This window comes from Micropterus salmoides, unplaced genomic scaffold, assembly GCF_014851395.1.
Source record: "Micropterus salmoides isolate LMB-PRFRI ecotype aquatic unplaced genomic scaffold, ASM1485139v1 Ms_hic_scaffold_16, whole genome shotgun sequence".
Taxonomy (NCBI): domain Eukaryota; kingdom Metazoa; phylum Chordata; class Actinopteri; order Centrarchiformes; family Centrarchidae; genus Micropterus; species Micropterus salmoides.
Genome location: NW_024040707.1, coordinates 1,727,283 through 1,744,615, shown reverse-complemented (window position 1 = coordinate 1,744,615; position 17,333 = coordinate 1,727,283). Strand labels below are relative to the sequence as shown.

General features: G+C 40.3%; 1 protein-coding gene across 1 annotated transcript; it reads right to left on the bottom strand.

Moving 5' to 3' along the window:
• Positions 1–4,485: 4,485 nt before the first annotated feature.
• LOC119905554 lies at positions 4,486–9,363 on the bottom strand. Its single transcript, XM_038722704.1, has 4 exons — positions 8,786–9,363; positions 7,441–7,716; positions 6,830–6,853; positions 4,486–5,170 (listed from the first exon to the last, which is right to left on the bottom strand). Exons 1-4 carry the CDS (start codon positions 9,326–9,328, stop codon positions 5,159–5,161), a joined length of 855 nt encoding a protein of 284 aa, XP_038578632.1. The 5' UTR covers positions 9,329–9,363; the 3' UTR covers positions 4,486–5,158.
• Positions 9,364–17,333: the final 7,970 nt, after the last annotated feature.

The following is a 17,333-nucleotide window of genomic DNA, read 5'->3' as shown; positions in this document are numbered from 1 at the left end:
TCTGAACAACAGGAAACCATGTGCTTCCTGTTGTTTTTGTGTGTGTGTGTGTGTGTGTTGCAGAAGAACAGGAAGTGAGTCCTCTGCCCAGTTGACTTAAAGAACTTAGATTGACAAGAATTGAAAGCTAATAGGTCGTTCCACTGCAACATCAGCAGGCAGCAGAGCTAGGCCTCTGCCATTTTGGAATGAAGGCGCCCCGGCGAGTGGCGTCCCCAGAAAATGTTCTTAGGGGTGGTCAGATGAGGCCACTGGAAGTCCTGAACTAAATCCAAAAGCCAAAACTGGATTTCAGGAATTCTATTATGCAGTAAATAGACTAATGGAACACGACGTGAAAATCCAGGAATCTACTCAGAAAGAATATCCAGCAGTGTGCCGCAGTCGCTCATTCATACTGAACAAAATATTGCAGCATAATCCGGCTCTCCGGGTTAGACCGTGACAAAAAAAGACAGTGACTTGTGACACCTGTTACCTATGTTACTATCAACATTCCCGGCTCAGAGCCAGATCAGATCTGACCCCCGTTTCCGGCTGCGTACCATTCATACAGAAAATAAGGTGAAAGCGCCTATATGACAACAACACTATGACAACAGCCTAGATAAGTATGGACACACTGACACTCAGCGCCATCCATAGCCTATCAATCCATCCAGCACAACAATTTGACCGATGCACGGAGCAGCAGCAGAGTCAGGATGATAAAATGGACACTCACCACAGCTGAGGGCTCACCTGAGGAGAAGGGCAAACTTCTGGTAAAGAAGTCATGTAAGTTAGCTGCTGAATCAGCTGGCTTTCAATGGACAGCACGGTCAATGCGATGAGTCCTGCTGTCCCACACTTACTTTTCAGAAAAGATCACTATTCTTTTGTTGAGCTGACGACTTCAAAACATCCTCTCTCTAAGCAATTATTAAAATTCAGCTTTCTTTTCTTCTTCAATGCTTTCAAGATATGCTCACCATGTGCCAGCAGCTCAGCATCAGCTCTTATTAAGTGTTATGCTTAGTAAAGTTGCCCCTGTGAATCTAGACGTGGTCAGACAACATGTACAAACCTGTTCATTTGAAGCGCACTGAGGCCCTAATACCTGGATAAGTAATTATTCTATTTTGCCTTGACTGTAATGTTACTGCAAACACATTACTGACCAAAATTTCCACCAAGAGCTCTTGGTAGATAGATGACTTGTGGTAAATGGTTTCTGTGTTATCTTGAAATTTAAGTTTTGGCTTTTGTTTGTTATTTTGTAGTCATTTAGTGAGGACTGATGCATCACATAGACTGTAGATCCTTGTACACCACAATGCACAATGCATGAAAACATACATTTCAGAACAGCTACTACAATGAAGATATTTGGTTTAGTTCATTTTAAAAGTGCAAAAGTAGATACACGTGAAGATGGTGCAACGCTGCAGTGAGAGGATAAACACTGTTGATGAGAGATTTACATGTAGCACAAGAGAAAATTATTGGCCTGAGTAAAGAAACCAGAAGGGCTTGTTGCGTTTACAGTTTTTGCTGATTACTTTGGAACTATTATCACAAGTATGTGGTAAAATTTCACAACTCTTACAGTTTTTTTCTTTCGCTATGGTACTATTCACACAAGGGTGTGGTAATATTTCACAACTCAGATCCTGAAGTGCAACTGGCATTGGCTGAGTACAAAAATAAATCGCATGTAGAAAGACATGTTTTGCATTGAAATACATTATGTTCATACAAAGTACTTGCAGAGGGGGCATTTTCAGCTGGTCCACAAACAAAATAAAAGGCTACCACGTCACATAACTTCTCCTTGGATCCACTCAATGAATATTGTGAAAAAATTTTCTGTTGAAAAAGCTCATTAGCAGTCGGCTGTTCACTTTCTCTGGTGAGTACATTTAGTTTTAAGCCTGTTGTTCTCTAGACAAAATGATCAGCTCTGTTAAAATGACAGTTAACGTGAATTACAGATGCACCTAGCTAAGCAAGCTAGCTAGCTCCGCACACGGCCGCTATCTCCGCCGTATCGTCACTTCTGGACACTTCCTGGTTGCAAAACATGGCGGCCAAAGTCAAGGCTCCAAAACGGCTGTCCACAAACCAACGGGTGACATCACCATGACTACGTCCATTTCTCATATACAGTCTATGGGTCGAACAGCCAAACCTGTGATCTCTGAGTAGACCCCAAAAATAGCGGACGAGCATGCTGCCAGACTTGGCCATGACCAAAATGTCACAAACATGGATTTTTCTGGAGAGCTTGAGCTTAGACATATAGAGCCGATGTACAATCTTGAATTGAATACGACCATGTCTCGCACACATAGATAAAGAATGAATTCTCTCATCTTGGCCCATTGATGAGCGGTTCTGACAGTCCCCAGATCCCTCACCCAGTTCTCCTTTCTTATTGACAGTGAGGAGCCTTCCATATCAAATATAACTGTGTGAAGTGGATATTATCCCCTCACGCTCATGATGATATGAAAGAGAAAACTCATGCTGAATTTGGTCAAATGACATTAAAATGTCTCCTTTATGCAACATCCTAGTATTCAAAACCCCCTTTTTGAACCATTGATCAAATGCATTGTCGAAGAGGGAAGCTGGGAACAAATGATTGGCTACGACTGGGGCATGGACAGACATGGAGACCAGTCCATGATGTTTCCTAAACTGGGATCAGTGTAGCACTATGGGGTTCTGGCAGGGCTAGCGGGTGAGCAGAAAGCAAAATCAGGCAGGGATGTCTGGGATGGATGTATCCCGGAGCCAGGACAAGAGGCTTTTGATATTTGCAGCACAATAATATTTAAACAAATTGGGAAGAGCCATGCAGCCCTGCATCTCGGGCCTTTGTAGGAATAGTTTCCGGATCCTAGGTGTTTTACTGTTCAAAATAAAAGATGAAATAAGACTATCAACAATTTAGCAAATCACTATCTGTTACAAAGACCATCTAGCTTTTTAAAGAACGTCTTGGTGAGAAAATATGGAATGGATTGAAATAAAGAGAAGAATTTAGAAAGGGTAGCAAATTTTAATGATATTATTTGGCTCCCTCACCAGTCTTCTGAGGGAGGCCACCAAGACACCTACGAGCACTCGGAAGGAGTTAAAAGCTTCAGTGGCTCAGAGGGGAGAGACTGAACATGTTGCCCGGGTTCCTCACCAGCTGAAGCTGGATGGGAGAGTGAAGGCAAAGAGAAAGCCGCTGTTGAACTAAGCTCATATGAAATCTCACGTGGAATTCGCCCAAAGGCATGTGCAGGACTCCAAGGTCAACTGGAAGAAGGTTCTTTGGTCTGAGCAGACAAAAGTTGAGCTTTTGGCCATCAGACTAGACGCTGTGTTTGGCGAACACCAAACACTGCACATCATCTGACTCAGTCTGCAAGAGAACTACAACTTGGGAGAAGATTTATTTTCCAGCAAGACAACGACCCCCAGCATCCAGCCGAAGCTCCACAGAAATGGTGCAAAGACAACAAGGTGAATGTTCTGGAGCGGCCAAGTCAAAGCCCAGATCTCAATCCAATCCAGAATTTGGGGCTGGACGCCCGATCCCAGAGCAACCTGACGGGAGAAAAATTGCAGTGTCCAGATGTGCCTGCCTGATTGAAACATATGCACACAGACTCTGTGCTGGAACTGCAGCCAAAGGTGCATCTACTATATACTGACCTGAAGGGGGTGAATATTTATCATCTGCTTTACCTTACATATTTTTAATTAATCGACATTAGTTTGTAAAAATCTGATTTCACTTTGATATTAAATTCTTGTCAAAAAGCCAAATTATATTGATGATTTCATGTATAAAAGAAACAAAAGGGTGAAAAATCCAAGGGGGGTGCATACTTTTTATAGGCATTGTATGTAAAAGTTAAATGTCGTGTTCTCAGGTCAAAGTAATATGTGCTCACATCCAGAGTAAAGTCAGTGGAGACTGATCATTGATGCATTTAATCTCCACAACTGGTCAAAATGCTTCCTGCTCCAATTTTAAAGACTTTTGAATTTACCAGTGACAATTTAAGAATGAAATTAAGACGCTGCTGGAAAGAAATAATCTAATAATTGTCCTTATTGTCCCAGCAGGCAGCCTGACCTCCTCACAGTTTGGGGTTACAGCACACTTTCTGTCCTCCTTCTTGGCTTGAGTCAGATCCAGTTCTTTAGTCTTCACTCTGAGCTCTTTAAATCCTCACTTCATTAATATAATGAAACCAACAGTGTGGTAACAAAGGCCTGGGGGGTCAGCATGTGTCAGAGGTCTCTCTCCTCCTAAAGCTTTTAGTATCTGATAGAGAATTAGAGGAAACTCTGCCTACTGACGCCTTTAATGCTCGTCGCTCTCTTCAGGGACGCAGATCAGCATTTCTGTCTTTATTAGAGAACTGTAGAATATGAGGGGCCTCACTGAAGAGCTGCTGAAGAAACCTGAGGCTCAGCTGAAGAAGCAGAAAAGGAGAAAAATGTCTTTCAATAGATCAAAACGATCTATTTAGTTTTATTAAGTAAAAGCACAAAAGTTATTCTTATCTTACTGTTCCTACGTCCAGACAGCTGAACCTGGTTAATGACCAACAAACTTAACTACATCTATAATAATAAACATAGTAAAACTGATTAACAGGTTGATACAAAGTCAAACACAACAGAGCAAACAGGAAGGTGAAGTTCTCTTTTTTTCTTCAGGTCAACATTAAACAGCTGGTTTCACAGACAGGAGTTTCTGCAACAGGAAGCTCTCCTCAGTGCTCAGAGCAGAGTTCCATCTTTTCAGTCTCTGAATCTCTCCGTCCTTCAGACCTGGTCCTTTCAGGGTAGTTTAGTTTAAGGAGCATCAGGAGAACTCATTCTTGGCCTCACCACCATCCTCCTAATGTCAACATTTATTTACAGCATCAGATTAACTTCAACAGAACTCTGAAGGCTGAACACAGAAAATATAAAACTATAATATTAAAAAGGTCAGTATGAATCAGAAAAGCAAAGAAGCTGCAGCTGCGTCCCTGATAAACAGTTCAGTTACAGATTAAAGCTCAGTAGAATTTCTCAACACTTTGTTGTGTAAACCATCAAAGTCTGCCAGCATTTATGGGTCGCTTGATGGACCTGGCTCCTCCTCTGTCAAACAGAACATCTGTCAGAGTCTCACCTGGAACAGATCACAGAATAAGTACAGAGGTAATATTTGGTGTGAATGTTTTAATCCTGTCTCTCCTCATAATGACACACCAAGCTGAGCTCAGAGAGATCAGGGAGGGAGGACTTCCACCATGACCTAACAACAGCACCATGACCAACAAAGAACAGACAAGAACAGCTGCAGGGCGACAACATGAGAGGAGGACGTTACAGCCAGGCATCATGAACAAGGATTATATATATTTATTGACAGTCAAGGGTGCTGCAGCACCCCCTATTGACAGGGATGAACACAGTGTGGAAATTACATGTGCAGACCAGGTGGACCTTTGCTCCCTACTGGGTGGTGGTGGTGATGGCGCAGTGACTAACACACATGCCTTTGGTGTGAGAGACTCAGGTTCAATTCCAGTGTGACCCATTCACCAACGTGTCCCTGAGCAAGACACCTAACCCCTTTTCACTCCAGAGGTGTGTGACCTCTGACATATACAGTATAGCAATAATAAGTTGCTTTGGATAAAAGCATCAGCTAAATGTATATTTCTCTATCATCATGGACCCATGCCCCCCCCCCCCTACTGGCATTGCAGACTTCAGCCAGAGGAAACGATCACCTGACTGTCCGCAGTGGGCCAGATCTCCTGTCCCTGGTTGAATGCAGAGATGCTCTTGATGTTAATAATTTGACGTCAGAAGCTGTTTGCACTGTTTTGTTACAATTATAGGAGCTACATTGGTGTGATGGGCGGATCGGTTCATGAATGCACAAATCATCCACCCGCACTCACCCCGGTTGACGATGGATGGATGGTGTTATCAGTGGTTTTTATTCGGATGATTTTATTTATACATACACATAATTACGGAGGTCCGGAGCTCGATGACCTCATACAACCATGCTTGTAACGACTCTGTGTTGAAGGAAAGTGTGTAAGAGCGTGCTCACACACAGTGGTGTCATGCGTGCATTTCTACTGTGCAGCAGCCCTAAGCCAAAATGTCTTCCCGCGCACCTGTTGACAGGGTGAACATCATGAAGTAAAGTCATGGCTGTCACAGTTTGGCTCTCTGTCCCTCTTTCCCATCTCTGTTCCTCCATCCTTCCATCCACCTCAGACTTTTTCACCAGAATTCCTGATTCACCTTTTCACCTGTTCTCTCTTTCCTCATCAGTCACTCAGTATTTACCAGCCCGGATGCTTTGTTCCTTTCTCAGTTTGTTCTACTTGCTGTGTTTCTGTCCTGCCTTGTGTTTTTGCTCTCCAGCTTCTGTCACCTGAACCTGCTTCCCTGCCTGTAACTGCTGTCATCAGTGAATCACTGAGGTCATCCTGCTGCCTCTGTTTGTCCCTTGGTGATGAAGCTTCATATGCTAGTGTGGTTCCATTCTGCAGGATGTGCAGCAGGCGAATATCTTGAGATGTGTGAGATTCTTTGTTTTTATAAGAAGCTTTTGTGTATTTATGTGGGCTGCTGTTAATTAGACTAGATTAGAAAGGATTGCTGGTGTACCCTTATGTGCCTCAACCCTTCAGTTTGTTTGGGAGCTGATACGTTGGCTAACATCATTTCACAGTGGAACCAGACATCAAAACATTTTCTTCTGCTGTTAACCATGTATTATTTACATGTTTGTTTTGATACAGACATGTGTGGATGTATTCACCTCTGTCATTTCCAGCTCATTCTCCTGCAAAGAAAACACAATGAAAATGAAAAGAATTAAAGCAACATAAATGTGTATAATAAATGTTATTATCTATTCTCTCTCTTTAGTTTTCTTCTGTGTCAGTGTTCCCCCTGTGTTCTGTTGCTGCCCACCGCGTAACAAATGTAGTTTTGTATTAAAAGTGATCTATAAATAAAACAATTTTTGTTTCACTACAGCATATACTTTTCAGAATTTGAATAAGACAGCTGCTGAAAACTTCGCTTCTGCTATGTTGTTACAGGATTTCGTTTCCTGTTTGAAACCAATCATCAACTTTGAGTTCTTTATTAGTTTCACTTTACTTACTTTACTTACCGTACCTAATTAGTTTTGGTGCAGAAACCTAACCAAACTGCAACAGTTTCACAACAATTAATTATTATTATTATTATTATTATTACAACTCTCCCTGTATGGGATGTGTCTAGTTTTTGTTTTAGGTGAGCTCGCCAAACCAAATCCCTATCGACTATGTTCAAATGACAAAGTATGGACTCCTGGACTCTTTTGGATGAGATAAGGACACATAAAGCTTAGCATGCATCCAACAGGTGTTGAGTATTTACCTGGTTTTCTTCTGCTTTAATCAGATCTTTAGCCACATCAAAACAGCCTTCCCACTGTTTGCCACGTATTTTGTTCCCGAAATCTTCAGCCAACTTTTCTTTCGCTGTTTTTGTCAAAATCTCTCTCAGCACATCTTTCTCCTCTTCCAAGATCACTTTGTAATATAGATTTTTTCTGTTGCAGCACGCCGAATCCTCACCGCATTTTATCCTTCCAAACGATGACATTAATGCAGCCAAGAAAAGGGCACCAAAGAGTAGAGAGATGCCAATAACCTGCAAAAGAGGCAACAAAAGTGGTTATATTATCACCACAGAAACAGAAAGCAGGTTTACGTCTCAGAATAACAAAACCACCAGCTATGAGCCCACTAACCACACCACCACATCCTGTGCACGCTGAGCACGACAAACATCTTCAATCACAAAATTAGAGCCTGTTGAAATGATACTGTGAGCCAGGTTCAGGTGCGTAGAAGTTTCGGAGACTGATGAAGACTTAACATAGCGTGGTTTATTGAGCCCGGCCGAGGAGACGCAGTGTCAGCACACAACATGTGAACACGTCAAATGCCAACACAAAATCTGAAGGAGAACATCTTGTGGTCCGTTTCTGTCTTCGCCCTAGTGCCTGTAGGTTTCTGTAGGTCACCTTTCACCTGGAACAACTATCTACCTGATGTTTAGACTCCAATGCTTTGTTATTTTGGAATCTCTCACTATCCATGAGTTGTATCTGTGGAGCCAGTGAGTTCTTGTAGTTCTTAACCTTAAGATTCCCAGAGAACACTGATATCTGCGAGCCTGACGTCTGAGCTACTGTCTCTAACTAATTAGTCTATTGTTGTCTTCCTGACAAGGACAAGTACGTGTGAGAAATACATAAATCTATAATGTCAAGAACTTATGGGGTCAGCTAAATTACTCTCAGCTAGACCTGTCTTACCTTTCCCTGTTACATCAATTAAGACACCTAAGAAATATTCTCAACAGAGCCTGAATTAAATCAACCTAATCAGAAATTTCTGTACTCACACTGTATATACACTCTCCTGTGAAGTTGCCACTGCACTCTCTAAATTAAGACTGGTTGAATGACGTCATAAAATTAAAGTTTAATCAAGACAACTTTCATCAAAACAACATCTTATTATAACTTCATCTTGAGAAAATGACCTCATGATTTCAAAATGATAACGAATGAAATGAAATTATTACAACCTCATTACCAAGGTACTGTGTGCAGATAAAACTGAGGCTGATCTTATGGATAAAATAACGCCACAGTAAAATGATAGAATAACAGACTGACTGGCATGATGTGTATAAAGCAAGCAAAACTCACCCAGGACCAGTCCTTCAGTTCAGCGATGATTTTTCGTTCCATTGCTGTCATGTCAGTCTCGGCTTTGCAGGCTAACTGTTTCTGCTGTTTAGACTGATCGTTCCAACAGCAAACATACCAGTCTCCATCGATTAACACGGATGCAACCCACAGCAGACCGATGAAAACTGCCTTCATAATGTGATGCAAGAAAATGCAAAAAACTTTACAAAGTCTTTTTGTATAGTTAATACAGCATGTACAGCAGTAACAACAACAACAGATCCGATGGCAACACTTGTTACAGCATTCTTTGTTAAATCTACATGTCCAGGTACAGGCACATGTATATTTCCAGGCTATCTGGAATTTCTTGTCCGTCCAGAGTTGTAAAACAAACAAAATGAAAAATGGCAGCATCATGTATAAACTGCAAACAAGAGTTTGCTGTCCGCACGAGCACTGCAAATCCTTGCCGAGCACAACATTGTAAATAAAAACCACAACGATTGCGATGTATGTGCTGAGTTGTTTGAGAGCAAATTTTGGAAATATGTCCTTCATCTTTGGTGCAAAGTTTGCATCTGCTGAGAGCTGCTGATGGTAACCTGTGAACATACCTATACAGGAAACAGGAAGAGAGCTGCTGTAACACACAAGAGTTGGACTGAATGTCCCAGTAAACAGTTTTTTATATCTAAAGTTCTTAACAAAGAGACTGATAGATGACTGGTTGTAAATTGTATCTGTTGTTTTGTTTTTTATTTTTTAGTTTCCAGGATATTTTGTAGTCACTTCATTTAGAATATTAATGCACAGATTACAACAACAATGCACAATACATGAAAAACAAGACCAGGTCAGAACAGCTCTAACAATGTCAAGATTTGATCTTTTTTTATGGTTTAGTTTATTTTAAAACTGCGGACGTAGATGAGATGGTGCAAACTACAGTCCTTCAGTGACATCAAACCAGTAAATTGCTGAAGTAAGATTTCAGGAAATGTAGAACAAGAAGGAAATTATTGGCCTGAGCAAAGAAACCACACGTGTGCTTGTGGGTCTGTGTGCGGAATGTGTTTTATCTTGCAGCTGCCAGCGCCTCCAACTCTACAGTGCACACTGTGGGCAACACCTTTTTTTTTATTTGTTTTTCACTGAAGGTACCGACATGTTGGTTTGATCAGACTAAACCAAACTTCTGCTGCTTCAGGTCTCATCTGTGAAAATGATCAGTTATCTTGGTCATGTGATATCCTGATAAGTTGTAAAAGAAAAAACAACCAAAACAAAACAGACGACATGTTTGCTGATGATGCTGTAATTTCCTACAGCTTTTCCTACAGCTGCCACTACAGCTGACAGATTATTAAAAGGCCATATTTGGGTGGTGATGGAGCAGTGGATAAGACACATGCCTTTGGTGTGAGAGACCTGCTTTCAAATCCCCACTGTGACACGTCCACCATTGTGTCCCTGAGCAAGACACTTAACCCCTCGTTGCTCCAGAGGCGTACGACCTCTGACATATATAGCTGTTGTAAGTCACTTTGGATAAAAGCGTCAGCTAAATGTAAATACAATAACTAAAACAGACTAAACTCTGTATCACATAACATCTGTTGTTCACATTTGTACTCCGTGTTAATGAGAACTATTAATACACAACATCCTAACTTGTTCCACGGGGCTGCAGCTGAAATGACGTTATTCTGAACACGACAGCAGTTTATACAGGCAGCCCTGCAGCCGAGCTGTGATTTAGGGAGAAGATCTTAATTAACAGGCCAATTCATGAGATGTAGCCCAAACAGACACCTAAATGTTTCTGCATATTTAGATGACTAATTTATGTGATATGTGATGCCTTGCAAAGTGAAGCGATGTGGTTCCTTGAAAAAAAATAAAAGTTCATTGAGTTTCTCTCGTAAATGTTTGACTATAATTTTAGAGAATATTCATGATAATTTCCCCCCTTAAATTTACCACTTTAATCTTGGAAATGGTTTGTCTCTCGGATTATTCCCCCTCTCCTCAGGATCCTGGCTGGTTTTATTACAGTGGACCTAATAAACAGTTGTACCTTTACATCTTAATTAGTGCTGGGCAACAATTAAAACTTTTAATTGCGATTAATCACATTGTTATGCACAAAACTGAATAATGAATTCTAAAGTAGTGTAATGCGCACTTTTAATTGAAATGTTCTGCTACATACACAAAAGTGTAATAACATGTGCTTTGCAAACACTTTAAAGAGGTGGTATTCTGCTCGTTTTCAGGTTCATAATCTCATTCAGAGGTTGTACCAGAGCAGGTTTACATGGTTATATTTTTGTCATACTGCACATTGCTGCAGCTCCTCTTTTCACCCTGTGTTGAAGGCTTCGTTTTAGCTGTGGAGTGATACATCTCGTCTCTAAATGATCTTTGTTGGGAGTTGCACATGCTCAGTTCCTAGTTAAGGACTATTAGCCAATCAGAAGCAGAGAAGGGCGGGTCAGCGAGAAGCCGGTAAACAGCTCGGGTTCAGCCGTACGTGTTCCCGACCAGCTTGGCAACATGGACTGGAGCGAGAGTTTCAGAGCGGTGAGTTATTAATCTGTATCCATAAAGTTTTAACTGAGCTCTGTCTCTACATCACAGGAACAACTTTATGTCCACTGACTGCCTGGAGGGTAGCTAGTGTTTGGAAGGGAGAGGAGAGCTGTGTGCTGCAGCTCGCTGTTTCTGAGGGCGTGTCGGAGTAGCCGCTCGGCGAGCGTTATATGAGGCGCATTTAGCTTTCATCCCTGTGAAGTCACAAAGCGGCTGGACGACAAACGAGCTGTTTTCAGTCAGTTCAGAGTTTTCTGTGGGAGATGGGAACTCACTTTGGGCTTTTTCACTTTGCAAACCTATAACATGCACAAAAATGGTAAATAACTCAATAAAGGAGAAGGGAAAAGCCAAAAACCATAATACCACCTCTTTAAACAAATCAGGTGCTTTTTCCCAGCAGTATTCCCGTTACACAGTAGCAATAAAATATTTCTTGTAAATCTCAACAATCTAAACATTAATCTAATCAAATCCAATATAAAACCAAAGCTATTTGCCACTGCCAGGGAATTTACCTTTTATCTAGCTTGGTAAAACAAATTAGAGTCCAGAGCCACGACCAGAACATCATAACAGGTGAACATATACAGCTAAATCCAATGACCTCTGTCCTCTTCCTCTTAAAATACTGCAGGATGCTCGATTCTGTGTGAACATTTTAACTACTATTAAATTGTTTATGGACATGTAGCAGCGACACACACACACACTGCTGCTTTGGACTGTGTTAGCTTTGACTCTGTTGTGCTGTTGTGCCCTCATCTCCGCTGTCTGTCTCATGTTCACCATGTCAGCCCTGTATCACCGGTGCTGCTGGCCAGTGGCGGGTGGAGTACTTAAACTCTTTACTCTAGAAAAAGTACAATTACTCCCATAAGGAAATGACAAACCTACTCAAGTAAAAGTATATTTAATAATATATTTCATCTGCTGTGCAACATGGTTGTTTCTAGGGAATGCAATTTGCTTTGTTTGTTGATTGACATAGCCAACCAAGCACTTGCTTTACAATAACACAGGCATCTGTGAATATAATCTTTACAAGCTAAAGAATTGTATTGTGGCAGGTATATGGGAGCAGCTCGTTATTGAATCAGGGTAAACCTATATAGCTGTGCCACATGCATAAAGCCAACAGGACTGTTTTATCCACCAATATTTTCTCTCTCTCTCTCTCTCTCTCTCTCTCTCTCTCTCTTTCTCTGCATTTCAAAAGTGTTTGTTTCCTGATTAAATAATAGCTGGTAGCTGCTGAGTGAAAAATTTGTTTCACCAGCGACATTCTGTTTATGGACTCACCGTCGGACATCGTTTTAAAACAAATAGCAACAGATGTGAAGAACAAAATAAAGTGATGCTCTTTTCAACAACAGGATACTGTTGATATATCAGAATCAATCCAGTGATCATCAGACATAGGCCTACATGTTGCAGTGTGTAGTCTACATTGCTCTGCAGAGACTAAAGACCCTTTTAAACACAGCATTAGTAAGTGTTTCACTTGCCGGCTTGTTAAAGAGCGACGCAGGCTGATTTCCAACACGGCCACCAGTGCCGTGGTGAGCGCTTACTGGATTCATTTGTATCAGTAGAACAATAAAGCCTTAAACTGAAAAGGTGTTTGCCTGATTTTCTAAATGTTTGCATCCGCCCAGCTCTGTGCCGTGAGAAGCGCCCACTGATCTGCATAACTCCGATCATTTCTGTTAATGAAGCTTAATGCAGATTACAGACTGGTTAAGTTATGGAGTTATGAATAGAATATATAGCGAAATTAAAAGTAGATTACTGGCCCAAAGAAAATAGTGGGGTAAAGAGTAAAAGTAGGCAACAGTTTTAAAAGAAGGAACGTGAAAAGGTGCCGATGACTTGGGCTATTTTATTTATTTAGCAGATTTTCGTTACTTTTAACAAGTTACCTGCCACCCTGCTGCAGTCGTCCTCACTGCTGTCTTCAGGTAGGCTGTAATAACAGCAGCACAAAAGAAAAGTCAGAAATATTGAGGCTCTTTGCTGCACCTGCCTCCAGTGAACTCTTTTTTTTCTCCCTTAACTTTTAAGCACCACCTTTGCGTTGTGTCACATGTTCGCTACAGACCTACATGATTTTTGTCTGTCTTTCAACCGTTTATTCAGGCTACGTCTGATGCGGAGTGTGTGATTGATTGAGTAGTCACTCATAGTAAACCACACCGGCTATGAGGCAACTCCGACATCGCCAGAGAAAAGTGAGGGGGACAAAACATATTTGCAGGCTGATCAACATCCCACCCCTCCTGTGACCCGGGGTTTGTCAGAGCCAGAGAGCAACGGACTTTCAAATAATAAATAATAATAATAATAGGCTAATGAAAACTGCGTTAACGTGCGATAGAATAATTGTTGGCATTAATTAATGAATGTGTTAACGTGCCCGGCCCTAATTTTAATCATATTACACATAAAAGAAGAGCCCATTAAATACTAAATACAGAATTGCAACAAGAGCACTGTTAAGATAATTACAAATTTATCTTAACCTGGATTTGTTGGCTGCCACAGTGTTGGATTTGACACCGACTCAACTAACCAACATCTTATTCACCGTAGTACCGTTTTACTCCAGTGTAGGCGTTCAGAGTTTGTCAACCCTAAGTACCCAGCAAACAACAGCCGTCATTTCACCGTCTAGGTTTACTATAGACCTGATTTAGTCCGGCTTTGAGTAACCCACTTCTAGCCATAATAACTTTACAAGTGGTTACATGACGTCTTTGCCAAAATAACTTGCAATTTGTATGATATTCCATTATTTAAGCAAGGTCTACAGTGATTACAAAGTTTTTTGTTTCATTTCCTGCACATGATTTAGGTGCAGCCTGTGCGTAGACACGATTTAGCTCGTAGACAGACCGGCTGTTTGAAGCCCACTTTTAGTCAAAAAAGTCAAAAACGATTAAAAATGGGGTTTTTGCCCTTTCATCCATGCAGCTGTTGAGGTGCGTGATATCACTTCATCAACTGCAAGTAAACGTTTGAAACATTTAAATTATCTTTATTTTCGCTGTAACATTAACTACATTAACTTTCATTTTAATTTAAAACAAAATGCTATTACTATTTTCAACCGCTAGATGGCTGCTGTAGCCCTGCTGACACATGACTACTGGCAACGCAAGACTTGAAAGTTAGTAGACATCAGGGATGGCTAGATCTCGTGATAAAGACATCCGCCATTTTTAAACGAGGGATACATTACGATTTCGGCCTTTCAGCGAGCAACGGGCGAGAGTTTACTGGAAACACCGGAAGCGAAAAGACATTTACTTTGGTCTTGTAAGTATCTGTGTCTTTGTTTGACATGTCTTCATAATTTATCTAAATTATTTGTTAGCGTGTAGGAACCGTGACATTTCAGCGGTAGAGTAAGGCACGTTGTGGTTAGCTTAACATGCTGCATGCAAGTGTAACTTAACGTTACTCCATGATACCCACGGATTTCCTCGTGCCCTTAAGAACTCTTACATTATATTATTTGAATTCAGAAGGGGTGAACATAAAACAAGGACAACCACACATATTTTACTCACTAGATCATTATGATATGAAAATATGAGTTTTTGACTTTTGGCACTAAATATTTATTGCAAATTCTCCAGCATACAGTCAGCAAAGACAACAGAACACTTACATTCACCACACACAGCTTTCTCTATTTGGTTCTTCTAATGCAACATGGCTAAAACATGTGTCCTGTTCAAGTATCTTTATATTTTCCATAGAGATAAATGGGTCAGTAATAAATACTTAAAAACGTTATAAATGATTTTTTTTTACCTTCATTAGAATGATAATTAGAAATTTATTTCATTCATTTAAAAGCATTTGATGATAGTCATGTCTTATGGGAAAACAGTCAACATAGTCAAATTATAATGTTTACTTATATTCATATTCTTACATATTCAACAATTATGGATCCCATTTACCCGAGAGACTGTGTAGCAGCGTAGATGAAGATCTAGATTTGGATGTAGCCAACCCATTTATTTTATCATTATTTATGTTTTTATTACCGCTGGTTGTTAAAATTGTTTGTATTTTCATATATATATATATGAACTGTTTTGTATTTATAATATTTTAGCAATAATTCCTTTACATTTTCATCATGTTGTATTATCTTAAGTTGTCTACGTTGTAATCCTTTTTCTTAATAAAAATCTTATACATATTTAATTTGTTTGGACGCATTACCATTTGAGAACCTGTTTTTTTTTTTTGAGTAAAAACATCCTTTAGCCACTATTCTTTATAGATATATAGTCATTTAAAAGCTGTGTATTTGGTCTATTCTTGGGCTGTGGTTAGACGTCTAATTACTTTTCACTGACAGCCCAAATTCAACCTTGTTTTAGCCTAGACCCATTTTCACCATCTAATACACGTCTATATGTAGCCGTTCAATGGTGGTCTAATTGATGACTAGACTAGTTTTGGTTTATGGTTAGACGTCTACCAAACTTTCACTGACAGCCCAAATTCAGCCCCGTTTTAGCCTAGACGTCTGGGCTCTGTTTAGACGTCTTTTAGACGTCTTTTAACCGGGTAGTAGGCTGAACTCCTCCTATGCCTTATATCTACACAGGAGGCACAGCGAGATGTTAGCAGACGCTAGCAGAGCAGCAGCAGCTTCAGTCCTAGAGGTTGTGGAGGCTCACATAGACCTGGATGACTTAGCTAACTGAGAGGAGAACTTGTTTGACAGCCAAACTTTCCATGTTCAGGTTGGCCCCTGAGTTCCAGAAACAATACATGAAGTTTATCATATCTTTGATTAACAGACACACATTTTACAGGTTATTCAAAGACAGTTAACTCACAGACATTTAGCAAATAAATAAAAAGTATTTAAGATGTGAAATTGTCAACTTTTGTAGCTAAAAACTTTATTAAAATAGTACAGTATTAGTAGTAACTCGTACTTGATTAAATATACTGACTTCTTCGGCAGTGATAATGAGAGAGATGGAAGGTCAGTGGACAGTTTGCCTTCATGGTTTATTCAAAGTTCTTTTTACAATAATGATAAAACATGAAACAATTATGTTATTATTATTATTATCATTATTATTAATATTATGTCAAACAGAAATCCTCTTCCCTGAACTGAAGCACAGAACTGGTAGAAATGCGCTGATTGATATTTGGAGTAAAAGCTGAAGCAGCAGCGGCCTCTAGTGGCGTCTGGATACGTGACATGCTGTCACTGCTGCTCAGAGGGATTCTGGGAATCTGCTGTCAGTTTCTAGTCTCCAGGACGTTTCACAGGCCATGTTCTGATCCTGTCTGTGATCCAGGTTCAAGACCAACCTGTGAATCAATCAATGAAACCAACAGGAGCAAATATGCAGCATGAAGATGATGAGAATCACAGTTCCATTTATTTATTTATGTAACTAAATTACATGTAACTAGTAGCTACTCCCCAACGCTGCTGATTTTCTCAAATTTCCTCAGTATATTGAAGAGCTGAAGGCTAAACACAGAACATTTGAATATGATACTTCATAAAACTGATTCATTATCTGGCAGATGGAGAAGAGAGAAACAGAAGTCAGTGGTTTTTATGATTCAATCAAGATTCAGATTCTTTAAAAATTATATTTCTGTCCTCACTTTTAGAGCCGTAGGTTGATTTACAGAGGTCTTTGAACGAAGTGAGTCCTATGCTTTGGTTCACTTCAACACAGAATGTGAGTTACACAGGATCACTGCAAAGACCTGAAGTTGCTGTCACTCAGCATCAGTCAAGGCTAATGATGTTACGTCTGACACAGACGCTCTGATGCTTGCTTCAAACTCGTAAAGTCTTTTCAGTGAACCTCTGTTTGGGAGCTTGTATCATTATGTCACTGGTGATGTTAAAAATGAGGTCTGGAGCAAACACACTAGTTCACTCAGGTAGTGAATCACACGACTGCTCTGA

Excerpts from the sequence above, each read along its gene's own strand:
- LOC119905554 (XM_038722704.1), bottom strand. The coding sequence starts at position 9,328 with ATGAAGGACATATTTCCAAAATTTGCTCTCAAACAACTCAGCACATAC. Across the intron at positions 7,717-8,785 it reads AACTGAAGGACTGGTCCTGG|GTTATTGGCATCTCTCTACT; the intron begins GTGAGTTTTGCT and ends CCTCTTTTGCAG. Across the intron at positions 6,854-7,440 it reads TTAAAGCAGAAGAAAACCAG|GAGAATGAGCTGGAAATGAC; the intron begins GTAAATACTCAA and ends TTTTCTTTGCAG.